Source organism: Polypterus senegalus, chromosome 8 (assembly GCF_016835505.1).
Source record: "Polypterus senegalus isolate Bchr_013 chromosome 8, ASM1683550v1, whole genome shotgun sequence".
Lineage (NCBI taxonomy): Eukaryota > Metazoa > Chordata > Cladistia > Polypteriformes > Polypteridae > Polypterus > Polypterus senegalus.
Window position 1 is genome coordinate 177,777,456 of NC_053161.1, and position 23,260 is coordinate 177,800,715.

Consider the following 23,260-nt stretch of genomic DNA (forward strand, 5'->3'; position numbering starts at 1 on the left):
TCATTCTCAATAGCAAGCCTGCTTGTACTGCTATGCACATAGCAGGAAGTTGTCTCTTCTCAGTACATCAGACGTGTTGACGACGGGTGCCTTCCTGCTGTGATAGCGTGTACAGTGCTGTGCAGAAGAGCTCACCTTAACCTTTTGTCTTCACCCTTCAAGAATGTCTCTGAAACACAAATCTGATGCAAGTGCTGGTGATACAGTAAAGAGAAAAACAATCACCATTGAAAATAAAGTAGAGATAATAAAAGATCAGAGAGGTGAAACTCCATCATTCATTGGCAGACCACTTGGTTACAGTCGGTCAACAATAGCATTTATTAAATTTATGTACCTGTTCCGATTTACACACAAATTCAACTTAAGTATAAACCTACAGTCCCTATCTCGTACGTAACCTGTAACTTATTCATCTGTTTTTTTTTCCTTTGCAGCTTCTCTTTTAACCCATTGTAGAGTTTTGTTTTTTATGTTAATTTCGTATTTATTCTAATTTTAGGTATGTATCTGTCCTGCATTACATGTAAAACATTTTTAAACCTGTTCCGCTGCTCCTCGACTGTCCACACACTTAAAAGCGTATCCCAGTCTATTCCTCTTAGAGTTCACCATATCTGCTCAAAATTTGCCCTACCAAAGTTGAATGTAATAGTTTTGGTCTTTGCATCGGCACTCATATGATCACTTCGGTGGATAAATAAAACAAACTTTTGCAGTTTAATGGTTGCTTAGTTTATATAAAAAGTAGACCTGTTTGTTTGGGGTTGAGGCTCGTTTTTCAAAGCACTTTAGTATTGGGTTTTCCACGTAACTTGGTGCTCTGTATTATTTTGATTTTCCAGTTATGATCTTTACCTCTCTGGCTCCACTTGGGGTCCTGTGCTCTTATCTTCTGGTATCTCTGCTCTCACTGTAGCGCTCGAGTACTTGCATCTGTTCCAAACAGTCTGGTGGAAGGAGTTTACTTTAGGACTTTTTCAGTGGACCTTTTAAAGTACTCTCAGATGATCAGATCTGAACTCCTCCTTTGCATTTCTGTTCATATCTTCTTTCCTTTTGTGTTTCTGTTAAAATTCTGAATACTGCAATTTCAACTGCTGTATTTCAGCTAAGACATTGTTATCTCACTTCATCTGTGCAGGCTTTAATTAGTGTCACCTTTCTATGCAGGATCTTCATTCCTTCTCCTCTCCTCCCTTGGTTCTCCTTTGTGAAGTCTACGGTGTCGGTTAAGACTAAAAATACGTGAAAATCGTTTACCACACTCGGAACACCCATAAGGATTGTCTCCAGTGTGCATTCTCTTGTGGATCTCAAGATACCTCTTCTCTAAAAATGTCCTGCCACATTCAGAACAGCAATGCAGCTTCTCTTGGGTATGAATCTTTGTGTGTCTCAAAATACTGCACCTTTTTGTGAATTTTTTGCCACATTCTGAACAGCCATACAAGTTTTCTCCAGTGTGAGTTTTTATGTGACACTGAAGACTGGTAGTTCGTGTGAATCGTTTGCCACATTCCAAACAGCAATATGGCTTTTCTCCCGTGTGGATTCTAATGTGTCTCTTAAGACTACTTCTGTCACAGAACTGTTTGCCACATTCAGAACAGCAATACGGCTTCTCTGACAAGTGAATTGCTTTATGCCTCTGAAGATGGCTATTTTCTAAAAATACTTTGCCACATTCAGGACAGCAATGCAGCTTCTCTCCCGTGTGAACTCTTAAGTGTCTCCTAAGATTACTGCTCTGAGAGAATTGTTTGCCACATTCTGAACAGCAGTGTGGCTTCTCCTCAGTGTGGGTTCTAGTGTGGCGTTTAAGGCTGTTAGTTCGTGAGAATCCTTTGCCACATTCCAAACAGCTATACGGCTTTTCTCCAGTATGGATTCGAGTGTGTCTTCGAAGAGTACTCCGGTCACAAAATTGTTTGCCACATTCAGAACAACAATACGGCTTCTCTCCCGTGTGAATTTTTCTGTGATTAAGAAGACTAGTACTACGTGTGAACTGTTTGCCACATTCAGAACAGCCATATGGCTTTTCTTCTGTGTGACTTTTTTTATGTCTCTGTAGATTGGTGATTCGCGTGAATTGTTTACCACATTCAGAACAACAAAACGGCTTCTCTTCTATGTGCATTTTTTTATGTCGCTGTAGACTGGCAGTTCGTGAGAACCGTTTACCACATTTGGAACAGCAATACGGCTTCTCTCCTGTGTGAACTCTTACGTGTCTCCTAAGATGACTCATCTGAGAGAATGTCTTGCAACATTCTGAACAGCTATATGGTTTCTCTCCAGTGTGAATTCTAATGTGGTATTTAAGACTGTTAGTTCGTTGAAATCCTTTGCCACATTCCAAACAGAAGTACGACTTCTCTCCAGTGTGGATTCGAGTGTGTTTCCAAAGGATGCTCTTCTCAGAAAATTGTTTGCCACATTCCAAACAGCAATACGGCTTCTTTTCCATGTGATTTTTTTTGTGCCTGCAAAGAGTGGCTTTTTCTGAAAACTGTCTTCCACATTCAGAACAGCAATACGGCTTCTCCCCCGTGTGAATTTTTGAGTGCATCTGTAGACTGGTGATTCGTGTGAATCGTTTGCCACATTCATCACAGCAATACGGCTTCTCTCCCGTGTGAATTTGTGCATGTCTCTTAAGATTCTTCCTGTGATAGAATCGTTTGCCACATTCAGGACAGCAATGAGGTCTGTTTCCTGAATAAAGGTTAAAAGGGAAAAAATAAAGGGTTATTTCTAATCTGCTGTCTTATTATTGACATTAAACAACATTAAGTAAAGGCTGGTGGAATTTTATAACAACCTTTTAAAAGCGTAAGCAAGCGTAAGGAGTAAGTTGTACGTGGAACAACATTCAACATGTTAATTAAATCCTCACCACATGAGCACAATGACTGGAGCCAAGAAGTTGAAAGAGAGACTGCGTGTGATTGACCAAATTAACTAGCTGTCACATTTTGTATATGCAAAACACTGAAATGAATAAAGCGACTTATTAATGCACAGAGCTACGGGGGCTGCTGTGGTCTGGGGGAACGTCAGAAAATGGGAAAACCCAGAATCACTGCAGTTATTTATGTCTGATCTGGATGAAAAGTGTCAGCCGAAATCAGCTTTGGGACATTCTGGTATCCTTTATAACTGGCTTATTCAAATGGCAGTCCACAGCCCCGCCAGAAACGCAGAGAAAAACACATTTCACAAAATTCACAGAAATTCCTACAGTAGCAGAGACCATGAGTGCAGCACTTTGTGATGTGCTTGAGTCACATCTGTGCAGTGACGCAATCGTATCGCTGCAGTCCAGCAACAAAAAAAAAAGACAGTGGGTGCGCATCTAGCGTGGGGCGCAAAGCGTTTTATGTAGTGAGAAAAACTCCATGCAACTATAAAGAATTATTATATGAGCAAAATAATTTCAAAAGGATGAACACATTTTATTGCTAATACTGTACACTATTTTGTTTTTATGCACTTTGAGATGTGCTTGGGGTCAGATATGACCAAAATGTTTAGATATTTTCTATTTCATAACGTGGAAAAAAAAGTATTTCTTCTACCTCAGATTTGGTTGACACATAGCTTTGTTAACACTAGAATTACCAGAGCCTACGAAAAAAACTTGTAGATCCGTCCCACCTTAAATCGCTTCGCACCTCTCCATCAGCGTCTTTTGTCCTGTAAATGTGTTGATAAGCCTCAAGCAGCCTGCTATCACATCCCCCACCGCCAGACACAATTTTCTCAGCTCAAGTCTGTTTACCTGCGTGTCAGTTGCTTAGAGTTGTATAGAGTGAGAAGTCAAGCAAAATGACACCTTTTATAAGTACTATATTGTTATTTGGAACACTTGCATTTAATGTGTGTTCCATGTCTACAACAATCTATATAAACACACCATTAAAACAGAAACATTTTTCATGTTTTAGTAATATTTGACAAAATGTAGACATGAAGTGTATAATGTGTGAAGCATGAAGTCCAAATATCAAAGAAACACTTTCTACAAAAGGTACAAATATAACAGAACAAGTGTGCTTTTATTCAAAATATAACTGCAGAAAAAGAAGCTGCGTTAGGGTGTGACATTGACACGCATTTGATACGATCGCTTCAGTGGCGCAACGGTATCAACTGTTGAATGGTAATCTAAACTTCACGGTTTTGATCCCGGACAAGTCTGTTTTGAGAAGTGAGCTGCTCTTATTCTTACTATTTTACAATAAAAACATACATTTGATTCCAGTCTGTAACAGCCAGAGTAATTTATTATACTTGTAAAGGTTAGCTTTGTTTTTGTTTTTTTTTGTTATTCAGTTTTATTCTCTCGGCTGCATTCACGATCCCAACCAAACTACCCGCCAGCATTTGACACTGCTGTTTTCACATAGACTTGAGCTGAGACAACTGTGCACCGGTGGGGGATGTGATAGCAGGCGGCTTGATGCTTATCAACACATTTAAAAAAACAAAAGACGCTGACGGAGAGGTGCAAAACGATATAAAGTGGGACGGATCTATGAGTTTTTTCATAGACTCTGGTAATTCTAGTGTTAATGCACTTTTTGATGTGCCAGATTTAGATGTGACAAAAATTAAAAAGGAAACAATCAATAAACATGACTTTTTTTTTTAATACATTCATTTGTGTTGGTTTCAAATGTGTCTTTACCTGCTGTTTACCGGCTGCTGAAAATGTCTGGCTACATTTCTTGGTTTGAAAATCCGGCCCAAATTAATTTGTAATTAAAAGAGCCCTGACTTAGATTTTCCACTATAATGTTAATAGATGTGTACAGCCATGGTATATTTATGGTGGCCAAAGTAGAATTTGCTGTTTTACTATGATTTGATGTCTGTTTAATAGTTTGTTTTGTAGAACTCCAACCCAGTACTCAAGGAAGAGCCCTGTACCACCAATGAATTATAAGGGAAAATGACCAAAGTTTCTTAAATCCACTATTAACACGACCCACTCTTTCTGTAGGGTTTTCAGGAGGCTGTCAACTTTTTGTTTCATTTTATTTGCATCAAAAGATTTTCCTATCACCATGACAATGGATATCCATCCATTTCCCAACCCGTTGAATCCGACCACAGGGTCACGGAGGTCTGCTGGAGACAATCCCAGCCAACACTGGGCGCAAGGCAGGAAAAAATCCTGGGCAGGGCACATGCATCATTTTCAAAACATTAACCGAACACTGTTTTTTTTTATTTATTTTTCTGAATACGTTTTTGTTCCTTTAGTTCAGTTCAGAGTCGTTTCAATCAATAGATTTTGACTTTCACGTTATATATTCAGGAGTGAGTTTATATACTCCGATGTTGACTTTATATATTCCGACAGTGACTTTATATATTCCGACGCCGACTTTTATATATTCACAAAATCAATTTATTTGCCTGTTTGGCACCCCACAGTATGTGTGTGTGTGTACACCTGTACACATATATATATATATATATATACACACACACACATATATATACACACACACACATATATATATATATATGTGTGTGTGTATATATATATATATATATATATATATATATATATATATATATATATACACACATATATATATATATATATATATATATATATATATATATATATATATACATATATATATATATATATATATATATATATATATATACATATACATATATATATATATATATATATACTGCTCAAAAGAATTAAAGGAACACTTTTTAATCAGAGTATAGCATTAAGTCAATGAAACTTATGGGATATTAATCTGGTCAGTTAAGTAGCAGAGGGGGTTGTTAATCAGTTTCAGCTGCTGTGGTGTTAATGAAATTAACAACAGATGCACTAGAGGGGCAACAATGAGATGGACCCCAAAACAGGAATGAAGGGTTTAACAGGTGGAGGCCACTGACATTTTTCCCTCCTCATCTTTTCTGACTGTTTCTTCACTAGTTTTGCATTTGGCTACAGTCAGTGTCACTACTGGTAGCATGAGGTGATACCTGGACCCTACAGAGGTTGCACAGGTAGTCCAACTTCTCCAGGATGGCACATCAATACGTGTCATTGCCAGAAGGTTTGCTGTGTCCCCCTGCACAGTCTCAAGGGCATGGAGGAGATTCTAGGAGACAAGCAGTTACTCTAGGAGAGCTGGAGAGGGCCATAGAAGGTCCATAACCCATCAGCAGGACCAGTATCTGCTCCTTTGGGCAAGGAGGAACAGGATGAGCACTGCCAGAGCCCTACAAAATGACCTCCAGCAGGCCACTGGTGTGAATGTCTCTGACCAAACAATCAGAAACAGACTTCATGAGGGTTGCCTGAGGGCCCAAATGTCTACTGCGCCCTGTGCTCACTGCACAGCACCGGGAGCTCAATTGGCATTTGCCATAGAATACCAGAATTGGCAGGTCCACCACTGGCGTCCTGTGCTTTTCACAGATGAGAGCAGGTTCACCCTGAGTATATGTGAAAGACGTGAAAGAGTCAGGAGAAGCCGTGGAGAATATTATGTTGCCTGTAACATCGTTTAGCATGACTGGTTTGGTGGTGGGTCAGTGATGATCTTGGAGGCATATCCATGGAGCGACTCACAGACCTCTACAGGCTAGACAGCGGCATCTTGACTGCCATTAGGTATCAGTATGAAATCCTTTGACCCATTGTCAGACCCTACGCTGGTGCAGTAGGTCCTGGTTTCCTCCTAATGCACGACAATGCCCGGCCTCATGTGGCAAGAGTATGCAGGCAGTACCTGGAGGATGAAGGAATTGAAACAATTGAATGGCCTTCACGATCCCCTGACTTAAACCCAATAGAACATCTGTGGGACATTATGTTTTGGTCCATTAGGCACCGCCAGGTTGCTCCTCAGACTGTACAACAGCTCAGGGATGCCCTCATACAGATCTGGGAGGAAATGCCACAAGACACCATCCGTCGTCTCATTAGGAGCATGCCCGACGTTGTCAAGCATGCATACAAGCTCGTGGGGCCACACAAGATACTGAAAAGCATTTTGAGTAGCAGAAATGAAGTTTTTGAAAAAATGGACTAGCCTGCCACATCTTCATTTCACTCTGATTTTAGGGTGTCTACACAATTGAGCCCTCTGTAGGCAGAAAACTTTTATTTCCATTAAAAGACTTGGCATCCTTTTGTTCCTAAGACATTGCCCTGTCGTTATTTGTATAGATATCCAAATTCATATTGAGATCTGATGTATCTAATGTGTTTCTTTAAAGTGTTCCTTTAATTTTTGTGAGCAGTGTGTATGTATATATTATATATATATATATATATATATATATATATATATATAGTAAAAGACGAATCAGGACACAACATAAAGGTTTGGGGTTTCCGGCCCCGTATACTGTCAAATTCTCCACAGTACAAAATAAACAAAGGGTCAAAATACATAAACAAAAAGTTCACATATGCACGACGTTCATGCATGGCATCTGCGGCCATTTTATGAAGGAGGACCCGGAAGTGGAGGAATGCTGGGAAGGAACCGTGAGGGAAGATGGGATCGATGACGTCAGGGAAAATGGAGGAGGAAGGGTGGAAGTAACGAACTGCGGGCAAACCCAGCTTATGGTGGCGGAGCCGCTTTTTGTCTGTAAGAAAGCAGAGGGAGAAAGTTAGTACCCCGCCATTCCCTGCCGGCGAGTGTCTTCCCAGGTGTGTTAAGATCTGTCCGTGGCCTCCTACTCGCACGTGCATGACACACACAAATATATATATATATATATATTATATACACACACTCTTTGGGGTGCGAGCAGCTGTTGCTGGGGTGCCAGAATCCATCAAGGAAGAAAAATGAAAAACATTATTTGTACAAAATCTTAATTTATTTATCCATTCCTAAATAATTAAATGGACAGGCTATTTCGTATCAGTGCAATACGCTGCTTGTTAAAACAGATGACTCCCGCTCCTACGTGCAAGTCTGCGTGGATATTATGAACTATCGTATCTGTTCAAGTTCTATTTAAAATTTAAATAGAACGAATTTTTATTTAGTCGACAGAAATATCTTTGGTCAGTTAAATGTAAGTTAAATGTAGGCATCATTGCATAATTTTTTTTTCACCATACAAATGTAAAGAGTAAATTCGCCTTACATTCCAACCAAAGATATTTGTGTCGACTAAATAGAACTTGAAAAGATATATTTTTTCGAATGTGATCGCACAATTCAGATCGAGTTGACGCGCACCGACGCTTCGAACCCGCGTGCTATTGTGGTTTTGCCTGCGTGCCTCAATAAATCATCCTCCCCTCACTCTTACTTTTTTACCGTTCATCTAATGAATACACCGAGTATGGCTTTACCAAAACAATCATTGGTGAATAAAGTATCCAGTATTCATAAAGCTTCAATTGGTGATGTCTTTCTGCGTTAACCGCATATTTTTTCATACGTCTCAAACCAAGGGGATGTGAGGGTAAAATGAATCGGGAAGCGCACATACATACTCAGTGCATCCCCTCTCGGGAATCAAACCTTGGATGTCCAGGCTAGAGGCAAAGCCTCTACCATTACGCCACGGTATGTGGCTTGTCTATTTGAGAATATGTAGATCGGGGTATATATATATATCTATCTATACTAATAAAAGGCAAAGCCCTCACTCACTCACTCACTCACTCACTGACTGACTCATCACTAATTCTCCAACTTCCCATGTGGGTGGAAGGCTGAAATTTGGCAGGTTCATTCCTTACAGCTTCCTTACAAAAGTTGTGCAGGTTTTATATCGAAATTCTACGCGTAATGGTCATAACTGGAAGCAGTTTTCTCCATTTACTGTAATGGAGATGAGCTTCAACGCCGTGGGGCGGAGTTTCGTGTGACATCATCACGCCTCCCACGTAATCACGCAGTACATAGAAAACCAGGAAGACCTCAAAAAAGCGCTGAAGAAAACATGCATTATATAATTGAGAAGGCAGCGAAACAATAAGAAGCGGCGAGTGACATATACAACCATATTCATGAGTTCTGCTACTTGAAACAAAGCACGATGTAAACCTACACTTTAAATTAAGTTCATAGACAGGCTGCGCTGGCGTTTGTAATTTAGTGCCTGCCCATATAAGGCCGTCCGTCAGCGGCAATCCAATAGCAAACTGCCACTAAATATTCACGGGTGAAGGACTGTGCTTATGGAGAGGAAGATGAGATGGTCAGCGTGGTGTTTGACACAAACTCAGCTGAAACTGCGAGAGAAAGTTTTAAGTGCCAGGACTAAGGTAACATTAAATACAGCCATGGACATAGCACGAGATGGCACCAGCACAGCTGGGAACCTTCGATGCATGTACACCGAGCGGCTCACGTGAACTGACGCAGTGCACAGATAAAAAGCAACAGTTCCAAAGAGCTGAACAAAACCGAATTACACAATTGAAAAGGCAGCAAAAATATGAAGCGCCTGATACAGCATATTCATAAATGCAGCTACTGTGGAAACAAAGCACACGGTGGAAAAAGTCAATGTCCCGCTAAAGGAAGACAGTGTAAAAAACCCGTGCATGCAGTGTGTCAGGTCTCAGATAAAGAAGAAGACGAGCTGTTTATTGATGCAGTAAGAAACTAATCGATGAATGAAACCTGTCATCTTTACAACGATTGACAAACACGGAATGTAACTTGAACACAACACATCCTACAAATACGAACCTGATTGAAAGAAATAATGATAATCAAATCCTTGATGACAGCAACACTCAGTAACACTCACAAAACAAATACTGTATATTGACAGTCATGTTACGTTATTTTTAAAATGTTCCCTTTTCTTTTCTAGCTTTTTAACACACTACTTCTCTATGATACGCTGGTATATATATATGTATATATATATCCCGATCTACATACTCGAATAATGGATACTTTATTCGCCATCAATGATTGTTTTGGTAAAGCCATACTCAGTGTATTCATTAGATGAACGGTAAAAAGTAAGAGCGAGGGAGGATGACTTATTGAGGCATGCAGGCTGTAGGCCAACTCTATCTGAATTGCGCGATCACATTTGAAAAATATATCTTTTCAAGTTCTATTTAGTCCATATGTGTCAAACTCAAGGGCGGGCCACATCCGCCCGGCGCGTAATTATATCCGCCCGAGATCATTTTATATACTGTATTATTGTTATTAAAGCCCGGTATATGAAGCGCTGGTAACACAATAAACTACAGATCCCATAATGCAGCGCTTCAGCTGCCTTGCCAACACTTACGCGTTAATCAAGTCTAGCTTATGATGCTGCAAGTTATTGCGAAGCTAGCTCACACGATGCTGAAGAGAAAAGTTGATTCTGAAAATAGAGCCTTTAAAAACCGATGGGAGGCTGAGTATATGTTTACTGAACCCGTGTGTCTCATTTGTGGAGCTAATGTGGCTGTAATTACAGAATTTAATCTAAGACGGCACTATGAGACAAAACATCAGGGAGTTCTGTGTTGTGGAGATTCTCAGGATGGATTGCAGGTGCTCATCAGTGAGGCTGAAAGACCTGAATGCAATGCAGAAGATACAGAAAGCAGAAGAATTAAATAAGAATCTGACACCAGCGGACGCTTTTACCCGTGCAAAATCACAAAGTGATTTCAAGTGAAGTTGCTTTTATGGGAGACACAAATGCACCAGTGCAACTTTCCCTGTTGCCAAGTAATGTTAAACCAAGTCGTCACTACGGTGTTCCCAAACACGCACTTTGCTGATAAACTGAGCGCACTGAGTTTGCACGGCGCTTTGGTGACTTTGAAGAACAAAAAGTCCGTCTACATGCGGCTCGAACCTTGTGCATGTTTGGTAGCACATATCTGTGTGAGAAGCTCTTCTCAGTGATAAAGACTAACAAAACAGCACACAGGAGTCGCCTCACTGATGAGCACCTGCAATCCATCCTGAGAATCTCCACAACACAGAACCTCACACCAAACAGAAACGAACCTGTTGCCAAAAAAGATGCCAGGCGTCCAGCTCTAAAATGACATATGAGCAAAGACAACTGAATGATTTGATTTGTTATTGCTGAAAGGAACACATTTTATTTATATTTCCAGGTTTTGTTATGCAGCATGTTCATATTTGAATTTGTATAATTTTGAAAGGATATATTTTTATGGAGAGCAAAATCTTTTGGGATATTTAAAATCTAAGTTTATTTTTATATAAATTTACATAAGAGTAAAGAAATTTGAATGTTTGTTCTTTTAAGTTATTTAAGGTTTGAGTTGATTTATTCACGAATAATATTCCTGTCTGTTTTTACCATTCCTACCAAAGATATTTCTGTTGACTAAATAAAAATTCCTTCTATTTAAAATTTAAATAGAACTTGAACAAATACGATAGTTCATAATATCCACGCAGACTTGCACGTAAGAGCGGGTGTCATCCGTTTTAACAAACAGCGTATTGCACTGATAAGAAATAGCTGTGTGTGTATATATGTAGATATGTATGTATATGTATATATATGTTTATATATGTGTGTGTATATATATATATATATATATATATATATATATATATATATATATATATATATATATATATATATATATATATATATATATATATATATATATATATATATATATATATATATATATATATATATATATATGACAGCAACACTCATCACTCACAACAGTGACAAAATAATATTGACAATCATATTTACGTTATTTTCAAAATGTTTCCTTTTTTTTTATAGCTTGTTTACACTACTTCTCATTGCTTGCCTGGTTGCTAGTATATATATATATATATATATATATATATATATATATATATATATATATATATATATATATATATATATATATATATATATACTAGTAAAATACGCGCTTTCAAGAAAGCGGAGAAGTAGTGTGTTAAACAAGCTATGAAAAAGAAAAGGAAACATTTTGAAAATAACGTAACATGATTGTCAATGTACAGTACACTGTGTGCACAATTATTAGGCAAGTGAGTATTTTGACCATATCATCATTTTCAATGCGTATATTCCAACTCCAAGCTGTATTAACTTGAATGCTTATTGGATTTAAGCACGTCAGGTGATGTGTATTTGTGTAATGACGGAGGGTGTGGCCTAAGGAGATCAACACCCTATATCAAGGTGTGCAGAATTATTAGGCAGCTAGTTTTCCTCAGGCAAAATGGGCTAAAAAGAGATTTAACTGACTCTGAAAAGTCAAAAATTGTAAAAAGTCTTTCAGAGGGATGCAGCACTTTTGGAATTGCTAAGATATTGGTGTGTGATCACAGAACCATCAAACATTTTGTTGCAAATAGTCAACAGGGTCGCAAGAAACGTGTTGAGAACAAAAGACGCAAATTAGCTGCCAAAGATTTGAGAAGAATCAAACGTGAAGCTACCAGGAACCCATTATCCTCCAGTACTTTCATATTCCAGAGCTGCAACCTACCTGGAGTGCCCAGAAGTACAAGGTGTTCAGTGCTCAAAGACATGGCCAAGGTAAGGAGGGCTGAAACCCAACCACCACTGAACAAGAAACATAAGTTGAAATGTCAAAACTGGGCCAAGAAATATCTGAAGACAGATTTTTTCAAAGGTTTTATGGACCGATGAGATGAGAGTGACTCTTGATGGACCAGATGGATGGACCTGTGGATCAGTAATGGCACAGAGCTCCACTCCAACGTGGAGGTGGGGTACTGGTATGAGCTGGTATTTTTAAAGATGAGCTAGTTGGACCTTTTTGCATTGAAGATGAACTCAAAATCAACTCCCAAACCTACTGCCAGTTTTCGAAGACACTTTTTTCAAACAGTGATACAGGAAGAAGACCATGATTTTTATGCAGGCCAATGCTCCATCACTTGCATCAAGTTCTCCACTGCGTGGCCAGCCAGTAAAGGCCTTAAAGATGAAGGAATAATGACATGGCCCCCCTTCCTCATCTGACCTAAACCCTATCGAGAACTTGTGGGCACTTCTTAAACGCTAGATTTACGGGGAGAAAACAATCCACCTCTCTGAAGAGTGTCTGGGAGGCTGTAGTCACTGCTCCACAAAAGCTGATCGTCAACAGATCAAGAAACTGACAGACTCCATGAATGGAAAGGCTTATGACTGTTATTGGAAAGAAGGGTGGCTATATTGGTCATTGATTGATTGATTGATTTTTTTTGAAATGTCAGAGATGTTTATTTGTAAATTTTGAGGTGTTTGTTTATTATTCTCACTATAACAGATGAAAATAAACAAGTGAGATGGGAAAATTTTCATTTTTCCTTTAGTTGCATAATAAATCTGCACACTAATAGTTGCCTAATAATTGTGCACATATGTATTCCCTGATGATGTTCACACTCACATTTCCGTTGTGAAACATTCAGGTTTCAGGTTTATTAACATTTTGGATTGACTGATAGCACTGTGTTTGTTCCATATTAAAATTAATCCTCAAAAATACAACTTGCCTAATAATTGTGCACACAGTGTAATTGTTTTGTGAGTGTTACTGAGTGTTGCTGTCATCAAGGATTTGATTCTCATTATTTCTTTCAATCAGGTTCATATTTGTATGATGTGTTGTGTTCAAGTTACATTCCATGTTTGTCAATCGTCGTAAAGATAACAGGTTTCATTCATCGATTCATTTCTTACTGCATCAATAAACAGCTCGTCGTCTTCTTTATCGGAGATACCACACACTGCATGCAAGTTTTTTTTTTTTACACTGTCTTCCTTTAGCGGGACATTGACTATTTCCACCCCACGGCTGTATTTAATGTTAGCTAAGACCCGGCACTTAAAAGTTTCTCTCGCAGTTTTGCCGAGTTTGTGCCAAACACCACCCTGACCATCTCATCTTCCTCTGCATAAGCACAGTCCTTCACCCGTGAATATTAAGTGGCAGTGTTTCTATTGGATTGCCGCTGACGGACGGCCTTATATGGGCAGGCACTCAATTACGTGGGAGGCGTAACTCCGCCTCCCACAGCCATCGTCCAGAAGTCTATTATAGTATATGGACGAAAAAATAGGTTCCAGTTATGACCATTACACGTAGAATTTCGAAATGAAGCCTGCCCAACTTTTGTAAGTAAGCTGTAAGGAACGAGCCTGCCAAATTTCAGCCTTCTACCTACACGGGAAGTTGGAGAATTAGTGACGAGTCAGTGAGTGAGTCAGTGAGGGCTTTGCCTTTTATTAGTATAGATAAAGCGTTTGGGTGTTCTTTCTACATTAAAATATAGCATCTGCCTTACAAGTAGTATAAAGGGTTAACACTAGAATCCCTGAAGCCTACAATAAAACTTGTAACCCCGGTTCACCTTAAATCCCTTTGCACCTCTCCATTCAGCGTCTTTTGTGTTGAAAATGTTAGCACAAGCAGCCTGCTATCCCAACCCCCCACCCACTGCCTTAGCTCAACTCGGCCAGAAAGTTCTCCCAGCTCAAACCAAAGCTTCTCATCCACTTTTTGCTTTGTTTTAGTCACGTGTTCAGCATTTCTTGCATTTCCTGTCACCCTACACTTATTCAAATCTTGGTAGACATGGAACACACATGAAATGCATGCGTTTCAAATAAAGATAGATTTTTTTTAAACTGTACAGCTCTTCGCTCAATACTTCACTCCCTGAAAAACAAGGCTTGAGCTGAGAGAACGTTTTGGCCGAGTTGTGCTCTGTCGAGAGGCAGTCTAGCAGGCTGCTTGCTGCTTGTGCTGATCGACAGCGGTTGCTATTCCTAAATCACCTCTTAAACGCTGTGTGATGGACGGCCGCTAGATTAACCCGGCCGACACACCCAGGATGCTAGATGGCGACTTCCCCGATTTTTATTTCCCATATAGCTTGGAAGTACTCCCAAGTCATGGGGATGGAAGGACAGAAGTACAAGTCTCCATCTATATAAAGGACTAGTGGAGACCCAACAGAGGAGCCGGAGTTGGGAGGGAGTGTGACGGAGCTGCTGGGAGGAGAGAATTGCCAACAAACCAATCGGAGTACATGACAGGTAAGGTGTATGCAACAATTCAGCACTCTTATCTGCTGTCACTTGTAAATATCAACCCTCAGCTCATATTCTTTGATCTTTTTGAGACAACCTCTGCCCAGGGTTGTCCCCTAGTAGGAGGTTGTAACAGGGACGCTGCCTCTTCAAGATTTGCTAGAGATAAATTAGGATGCAGTGGATAGGCTTCCTCCTGCCTGGTTCTTTGGTTTGATTAACTATTCTATTTTAGGACAAGATTTCTTTATTTAATCTATTTCTACCACAAAAAAGGACCTACAGAAATGTCTAGACCTCGATACGTTGACACAAGAACGGTGTTCATGGAAGGACAACACAGAGGAAATCACTGAACAGAAAAACAGAAATTCATTGCCTATTTCAAGCTTGCAAAAGGATACGCACAATGGACAATGCTCTGTCGATGAAGGAGACAAAAGTTGAACTCTTTAGCAGAAACAAGTGGCACTGCATGCCAATACCAAAACCTAATGGTGTGGGGAACATCCTGGTTTGTGGCTGTTTTACTGATCACCGCTCCATCTTGACACCCATCATGAGGGCGGTCGTCTTTTACACTTTCACGTTTGTGTGTCTTAATGCTGACAAGACTTCTCTTCAGCCTCCTCTTTAATGTCTACTGGCCCCAGTTCACAGTCCTTATCCTTAATGCAGAAAGTCCCCTAGTTAGGGTATACGGTCTCCCACTCATGGTTTGGACTTTAACTGGACACCCTGCTATCATCATCATCACCATCATCATCAAATACAAAATGTTATCAAGAAATCTGACAGGATAATGCCAGGGTAGTGGAAGCATAATAGAGTTTGGGCAATAAAACGAGACAAGAAGTAAAAACAAAGGAAGAATTCCGCAAGGGGAAGTCTGACACAGTCCAGAGCTCAACAAAAGTGGAGATGCCGTGGTCTGACCTGAAGAGATCGGTGGGATTCTTTCCCTGATCAGCTATCAAAGAGTTAAACAAATCTGGAAAGGAAGAATGGGCTACAATTCAAGGGCTGATCCAGAGCTACAGTTAATGTTTGGTTGGAGTTTCTTGGGAGTGAAGGAGGGTCAACCCGTTAGTGAAGACAGTGGGTGACAGGCCGGGCTCTGAATGTTTCAACGATCGACCGGTTAAAGACTAATGTGTTTGTCCGTTATATGGACTTAGCTGAAGTTCCAGAACACACTGTTAGAAGGAACTGACAGGAGAACTCCAAAGGGTTAACAAAAACTCCTTCATGCAAATCTATTTTTTTTTGGAAAGCTCCCTCTTCAGAGGACACGATTAGAGTGTTTGCACAAATGCACAACTAGAACAGAAGAACTGAACACTGCTAAACCTCACCACCTTCACATAACATGAAGTGTCAAACGTCATCGAACAAACAGCAGACATTTCTATAACTTGCCCAAAGAAGGGGCCCAAGTTGCCTCGTACGCCTGCACATTTTAATCTGTTCAGTTAGCCAATAAATGGCACCATTTTGCTTCATTACGTTTCTCACAAAAAGAACAAGACCACCCCCCCTTTCAGGCCCATAAACCCCCAAGACTTACTCATAATTTTTATTCCACACTTACTTTCTCCAGACTGATTTTCCAGAGTTCTGTCAGATGAAAGGTCCTCAGTCCTCCTTGTGTCAGACTGTAAAGGTTCAAACTTCACCTTGACAGAAGGCAGCAAGGATGAAGAGGGGCTACTTGGAGAAGAGACTAACCTGGTCGCCGCTCCATCTTGACACCCAGAATGAGGGCTGTTGGCTTTTACACTTTCACGTTTGTATATTTTAATGCTGACAGACTTCTCTTCGTCTTCTTCTTTAATGTCCACTGGCCCCAGTTCACAGTCCTCATCCTTAATGCAGAGAGTCTCTTGTTTAGGGTGGATGGGCTCCCACTCACAGTTCTCCTCCTTAATGTTTTTGGACTTTTGCTCCATGAAATTCATGTCAGCCTCACATGTCTCCTCTTTCACATCCATCCAGATGTTCCGAGTAAACTGTGGAAAGAATGAAATGTAAAGTCCATCAAAACTGCACTATTGAGATCTAAAGACATTTTGATTGCACTTTACAAGGGTTACATTAAGTTTGACAGCTGATAGTAATGCATCACTCTTCATAATGAATCATCACATGTATTTAGAGCCACCATGAATAGTTAATTTGAGGAGATTGAACATATAGAGTATCAGGATTAAGTTAAATTACGATTAAAATGAAGTTATAAAAAGGCCATGTTAAAGTAATGTGTTTTCAGCAGTGTTTTGAAGTGCTCTACTGTATCAGCCTGGCGAATTCCTATTGGCAGGCTATTCCAGATTTTAGGTGCATAACAGCAGAAGGCCGCCTCACCACTTCTTTTAAGTTTTGTTCTTGGAATTCTAAGGAGACACTCATTTGAAGATCTGAGGTTACGATTTGGAATATAAGGTGTCAGACATTCCGATATATAAGATGGGGCGAGATTATATAAGGCTTTATAAACCATAAGCAGAATTTTAAAGTCAGTCCTGAATGACACAGGTAACCAGTGTAGTGACATCAAAATTGGAAATGTGTTCGGATTTTCTTTTCCTAGTTAGGATTCTAGCAGCTGCATTCTGCACTAGTTGCAAACGATTTATATCTTTTTGGGTAGTCCTGAGAGGAGTGCGTTACAGTAATCTAGTCGACTGAAAACAAACGCGTGAACTAATTTCTCAGCATCTTTCAGTGATATAAGAGGTCTAACTTTACTTATGTTTCTTAAGTGAAAAAATGCTGTCCTAATGATCTGATTAATATGTGATTTAAAATTCAGATTACAGTCAACAATCACCCCTAAGCTTTTACCTCCGCCTTGACTTTTAATCCTAATGTATCCAGTTTATTTCTAATAGCCTCATTGTATCCATTATTGCTGATCACTAAAATTTCAGTTTTCTTTATTTAACTTGAGAAAATTACTATTCATCCATTCTGAGATACTAGTCAGACATTGTGTTAGTGAATCAATAGAATCAGGGTCATCAGGTGCTATTGATAAGTACAGCTGTGTGTCATCAGCATAGCTGTGGTAGCTCACGTTGTGCCCTGAGATAATCTGACCTAACGGAAGCATGTAGATTGAGAATAACAGCGGACCCAGGATAGAGCCTTGTGGAACACCATATTGGATATCATGTGTCTTCGAGTTGTAATTCCCACAACTAACAAAAATTTTCTCCCTGTCAGGTAGGATTCAAACCAATTTAAGACACTGCCAGAGAGGCCCACCCATTGACTAAGGCGATTTCTAAGAATGTTGTGATCAATGGTGTCAAATGCAGCACTCAGATCTAAGAGGATGAGAACAGATAAATGGCCTCTGTCTGCATTTACCCGCAAGTCATTTACTACTTTAACGAGTGCAGTTTCTGTGCTGTGATTTGTTCTAAAACCTGACTGAAATTTATCAAGAATAGCATGTTTATTTAGGTGGTCATTTAACTGCATAATGACTGCCTTCTCTAGAACTTTACTTAAGAAGGCAGGTTAGAGATGGGTCTAAAATTTTCAAGAGCGAGGGGTCAAGATTATGTTTCTTAAGTAGGGGTTTAACTACAGCAGTCTTAAGACAGTCTGGGAAGACCCCAGTATCTAGTGACGAATTTACTATGTCAAGAACATTATCAATTAGCACGCCTGATACTTCTTTGAAAAACCTTGTTGGTATCGGGTCAAGGACGAGGTGGAGGGTTTTAATTGAGATATTATTTTTGTAAATCAGGTAAATCTATCCTAGTGAAAGAGTTTAATTTGTTTATAACAGGATGCTGGGGTTTAGGAGGATCCTTAGTGTTGGGGAGATATACTATGTTATTTCTAATATCATTAATTTTTTGATTGAAGAATACAGCGACAGCCTCACAGGTTTCACTGGAAGCACTTAGGAGGCATTCCTTTGAGCTACCTGGGTTTAGTAGGTGATCAATTGTTGAAAATAAGACTCTAGGATTACTAGCATTGTTATTTATAATATTAGAGAAATAGCAGCGTCTCTCAAGACGGACAGTGTTATTGTATTCTGTTATTTTGACTTTTAATATTTCGTGGTGGATAGTAAGTTTAGTCTTCCTCCATTGACGCTCAGCTCTACGGCATGTTCTCTTTAAATCAGACACTCTTTGGGTCTTCCATGGTATACCAATGCTAGAAGATTTTTTCACTGTCTTTTCAGGTGCAACTATGTCAACAGCAGCTCTCACTTTAGAATTAAATCTTTCCACCTTACTATTTACATTGTCCTCGCTATTATAGCTGGCACTATAAACGGACTGATTGCTTAAAATGTTTGTAAGTTTTAAAGCTGCTGCGAATCAAAGAAGCGTTTTTAACAATATGCTTCTCATGAGTGTTTTTATCATTATTTCTATATTAAAAGTAGAAGAAAATGGTCTGATAGACCAATATCAATGATCTGTTTTATATCAACTTTCAGTCCTTTAGTAATCACTAAGTCTAATGTATGACCTGCTTTATGTGTAGGCTGATTTATGAGTTGTCTCAAATCAAAAGAATCCAGGAGGTTCATAAATTCTTTTACTTTTAGATCACACTGATTATCTATATGAAAATTAAAGTCGCCAACTATTAGGAGTGTGTCATAGTTAGTAATTAAAATTGACATTAAGTCAGAGAATTCCTCAAAAAACGCGCTATATTTAGGAGGTCTATACACGGATAGTACTAGAACTTGAGAATCTCCATGAATAACAACGGAGATACTCAAAGGACTTGAACTTACCAAAACTGACATCTTTACATTTTAATCTGCTCGAGTAAATGTTAGCCAATCCGCCCCCCCTTTTTCCCTGGCGGTCTGCACAAGTAAAACTGTAATCCGGAGGCAGATTCGATTAAAACTGCCGCATCTGAATTAAGCCATGTTTCATTTAGTGCAATAAGATCTATTTTTCTATCACTAATAAGATCGTTGATAAAAAACGTTTTGTTAGTTAAAGCTCTAACATTCAGTAGTGCCATATTTAATGTTTCGGAGGTGCAGAGATGAGTACTATGTGCGTTATTGATATTTGGAATAGGAACTAAATTATTATTATTAGCGCCGCTCTGTGTGTATTTTTTGTTTAATCTGTGACCTGTTTTTATAGTTTTAATACATTGTTCCTTTAAAATAGTGATTTTAATTAGATTATTGGAGTTTAATGGCACACGTGTGCTCTGAATGGGTTTTGTGTGCAACTTCAGAAGAGCCCGCGTTGGGTATGGCATAGACAGTACCCTGCACAATGTTTAGGACAAGTCAGCTCAGGTTAGGTTGCCACACTCGCCAAACGACAAAATAGATTGGGATGCTGGTTGGCTACAAGGGAAGACATGTGGTCCAATCCCACTCTTCAGAAATGACCCTCTATGTGCCGAAGCCAGGTGTTGCATGGGCCTGGTCCAGCCACTCGGTTCCCCAACAATGAGGATCCTGTGAACCGAACCACCCTCGGGGAATCGCGCCACATGGCCGTAGTGTCGTAATCGATGCAGGAAATGTGCCTCATTCAGAACTCCTTGAGCAACACAAAGTCAAACCAGCAGTACCCAAGGATTCTCAGAAGAGACACAGGAGTCCAGTCTTCATCTCAGCTCACTGGATAACGTCCATGTCTCACAAACAGGAAGCACCAGGTCTCTAAAATGTTGGTCCTTCATCCTTTTGCACAGATATCAGAAGCGCCACACACCCCTTTCCAGTGACTTCATGACCCCCCCATGCTCTCCCAATCCGTCTACTGACTTCAGGAAGAGTCACCGTTGACATGAATGTCACTGCCAGTTAAGGAAATCTCTTGATGAGGTCGACACTCTCTCTGCAGACAGACACACTGCCGATGGCCGTGCCCATGAGGTCATTAATGGCCTGGATCTTTGGTTTTTATCAGGACACTCGCAAGCCCAGACACTCAGACTCCTCGCTCAGTCTCTCGAGCGCCTCGATCAGAGCCTCCATTGACTCCATGAAGATCACAGCATCGTCGGCAATGTCAAGATCAGTGAATCTTTCTTCACCAACAGAAGCCCCCCAGCTGGTGGACCCCACGACTGTGCCCAACACCCAGTCCATACAAGCATTGAGCAGTGTAGGAGCAGAACACACCCCTGATGAACCCCAGAATCAACTGGGAAAAACGCAGAGGTCCTGCCTCCACTCTGCACAGCACTCGCAGTACCAGTGGACAGGCCGGCTAAGTTGCTCAACAGATGTTTACAACAAAGACTCATTGTCCTCGATTTCCCCCTCCGCTCCACAGTTTAAAATGACAACTCAGATTTGTGATTAAAGTGCACACTGCAGACGGTCACTTCAGAGGATTTGCACATTTTGGTCACACAACACTTTTTTTTTTTTTTACGCAGCCCCCCCATTTCAGGGCATCATAATGTTTGTGACTATTGGTGTCATGGGTGTTTGTGATTCCTCAGGTGGGATTCATAAGATACCTTGGGGCCTGCTTCTACCCTTTGGAGTCTGTAGCTGCCATTGTGCAACATGAGGATAACAGCTGTGCCAATGAAAGTCAAAGAAGCCATCGTGAGGGTGAAGAACAAGAATAAAACCATTGGAGACATCAGCGACACCTTAGGATGACTGAAATCAGCGGTCTGGAATATCATGAAGAAGAAAGAACACACTGGTGGGCTCAGTAATCACAAATGGACTGGTAGGCCAAGGAAGACCTCCACTGCGGAGGACAGAAGAGTCCTCATTGAGGTCAAGAAAAGGCCCCCAACACCTATCTGACAGGACATACACAGTCTTCAGGGGGCCAACATGGACGTGTCAGAGATGAATATCAGTAGAAGACTTCATGAACAGAAACACAGAGGATACACTGCAAGATGGAGACCACAAAAAACAGGATGGCCAGGTAACAGTTTGTGTAGAAGGGCTTAAAAGAACCTGCAGAATTCTGGAAAAAGGTCTTGTGGGCAGACGAGACAAAGATGAACCTGATCAGAGTGATGGTGAGAGCGGAGCGGAGTGTGGCGACCAAAAGGAACTGCCCAAGATGCAAATCAGACCACCTCATCTGTTAAACATGGCAGTGCTGGGGGTGTTATGGCCTGGGCAGGTATGGCTGCCATGTCACACTTCACTAATGATGGATCTGCTGATGGCACAATGAATTCCGAGGTGGATAGAGACATCTGATCTGCTCGAGTTCCAGTAAAGGCCTCCAAACTCAGTGGACAGGCGCTTCACTCTACAAGGCGATGACCCAAACACATTGCGGAGGTGACACCCTAAGCTAAAAAATGGCAAATACTGGAATGGCCAAACCAGTCATCTGATTTTAATCCATCTGAGCAGGCCTTCCATATGCTGAAGAGAAAACTGAAGGGGACAAGCAGGAGCAGAAGATGGCTGCATTAGAGGCCTGGCACAGCATCACCAGAGAAGACCCTCAGCATACGTCAAGCAGTCATTGCATGCTGGGATATGTGACAACGTCCTAAATATGATGGTGGCTTTAATAAACCTGCCATTGCTGTGTGCCAAACATTGTGGTGCCCTGAAATGGGGGGGGTTTGTGTAACCAAAATGTCTGCAAAGACCCTTAAATGACAGTCTGTAGTGTGCACTTTAATCACAATGTCTGAAGTGTATGATTTGTAATTTTAACTGTGCAGCATGGGTTGTGTTGTTGTTTTGGGTTTAATCAAGGAAAACAGGCTCTTTGTCCCAAACATTACGGAGGACAACGTACACCACCTGAGCGAGTTAATGAGCGATGTTGTGCTCGTCCGCTTGTTAATCGGGCAGTTTGGTTACAAGTGGGCGAGTGTGCCAGGCTAAGACACGACTCTCATCGGTGAGCGTGGCAGACAGTGTGCTCGTTAGGAGACGACACTAAACACACTGCGTGGACCGACTGACCTACGACAGCTACTTGTGCTTCTGTAAATGGAGTTCATGGGCTTGGTGGGACTTTGTTATTAGCACATTAGAACACTCAAGACAGCAGCAGGCCATTCAGCCCATCAAAGCTCGCCAGTCCTATCCACTTAATTCCTCCAAATAACATCAAGTCGAGTTTTTGAAAGTCCCTAAAGTCTTACTGACTACCACACTACTTGGTCGCTTATTCAAGGAGTCTGTAGTCCTCTGAAGATAAACTTCCTAATGTTTGTGTGACATTGACCCTTAACAAGTTTCCAGCTGTGT

General features: G+C 40.4%; 1 protein-coding gene across 1 annotated transcript in view; it reads right to left on the reverse strand.

Annotated features, from left to right (window-relative positions):
* Positions 1-474: 474 nt before the first annotated feature.
* Positions 475-23,260, reverse strand: part of LOC120533471 (zinc finger protein 678-like) — a 59,154-nt gene continuing 36,368 nt past the window's right edge. The window contains exon 4 of the mRNA XM_039760386.1: positions 475-2,657. Within this exon, the coding sequence (XP_039616320.1) occupies positions 1,166-2,657 (1,492 nt within the window). The 3' untranslated portion in view covers positions 475-1,165. The remainder of the gene's footprint in view (positions 2,658-23,260) is intronic.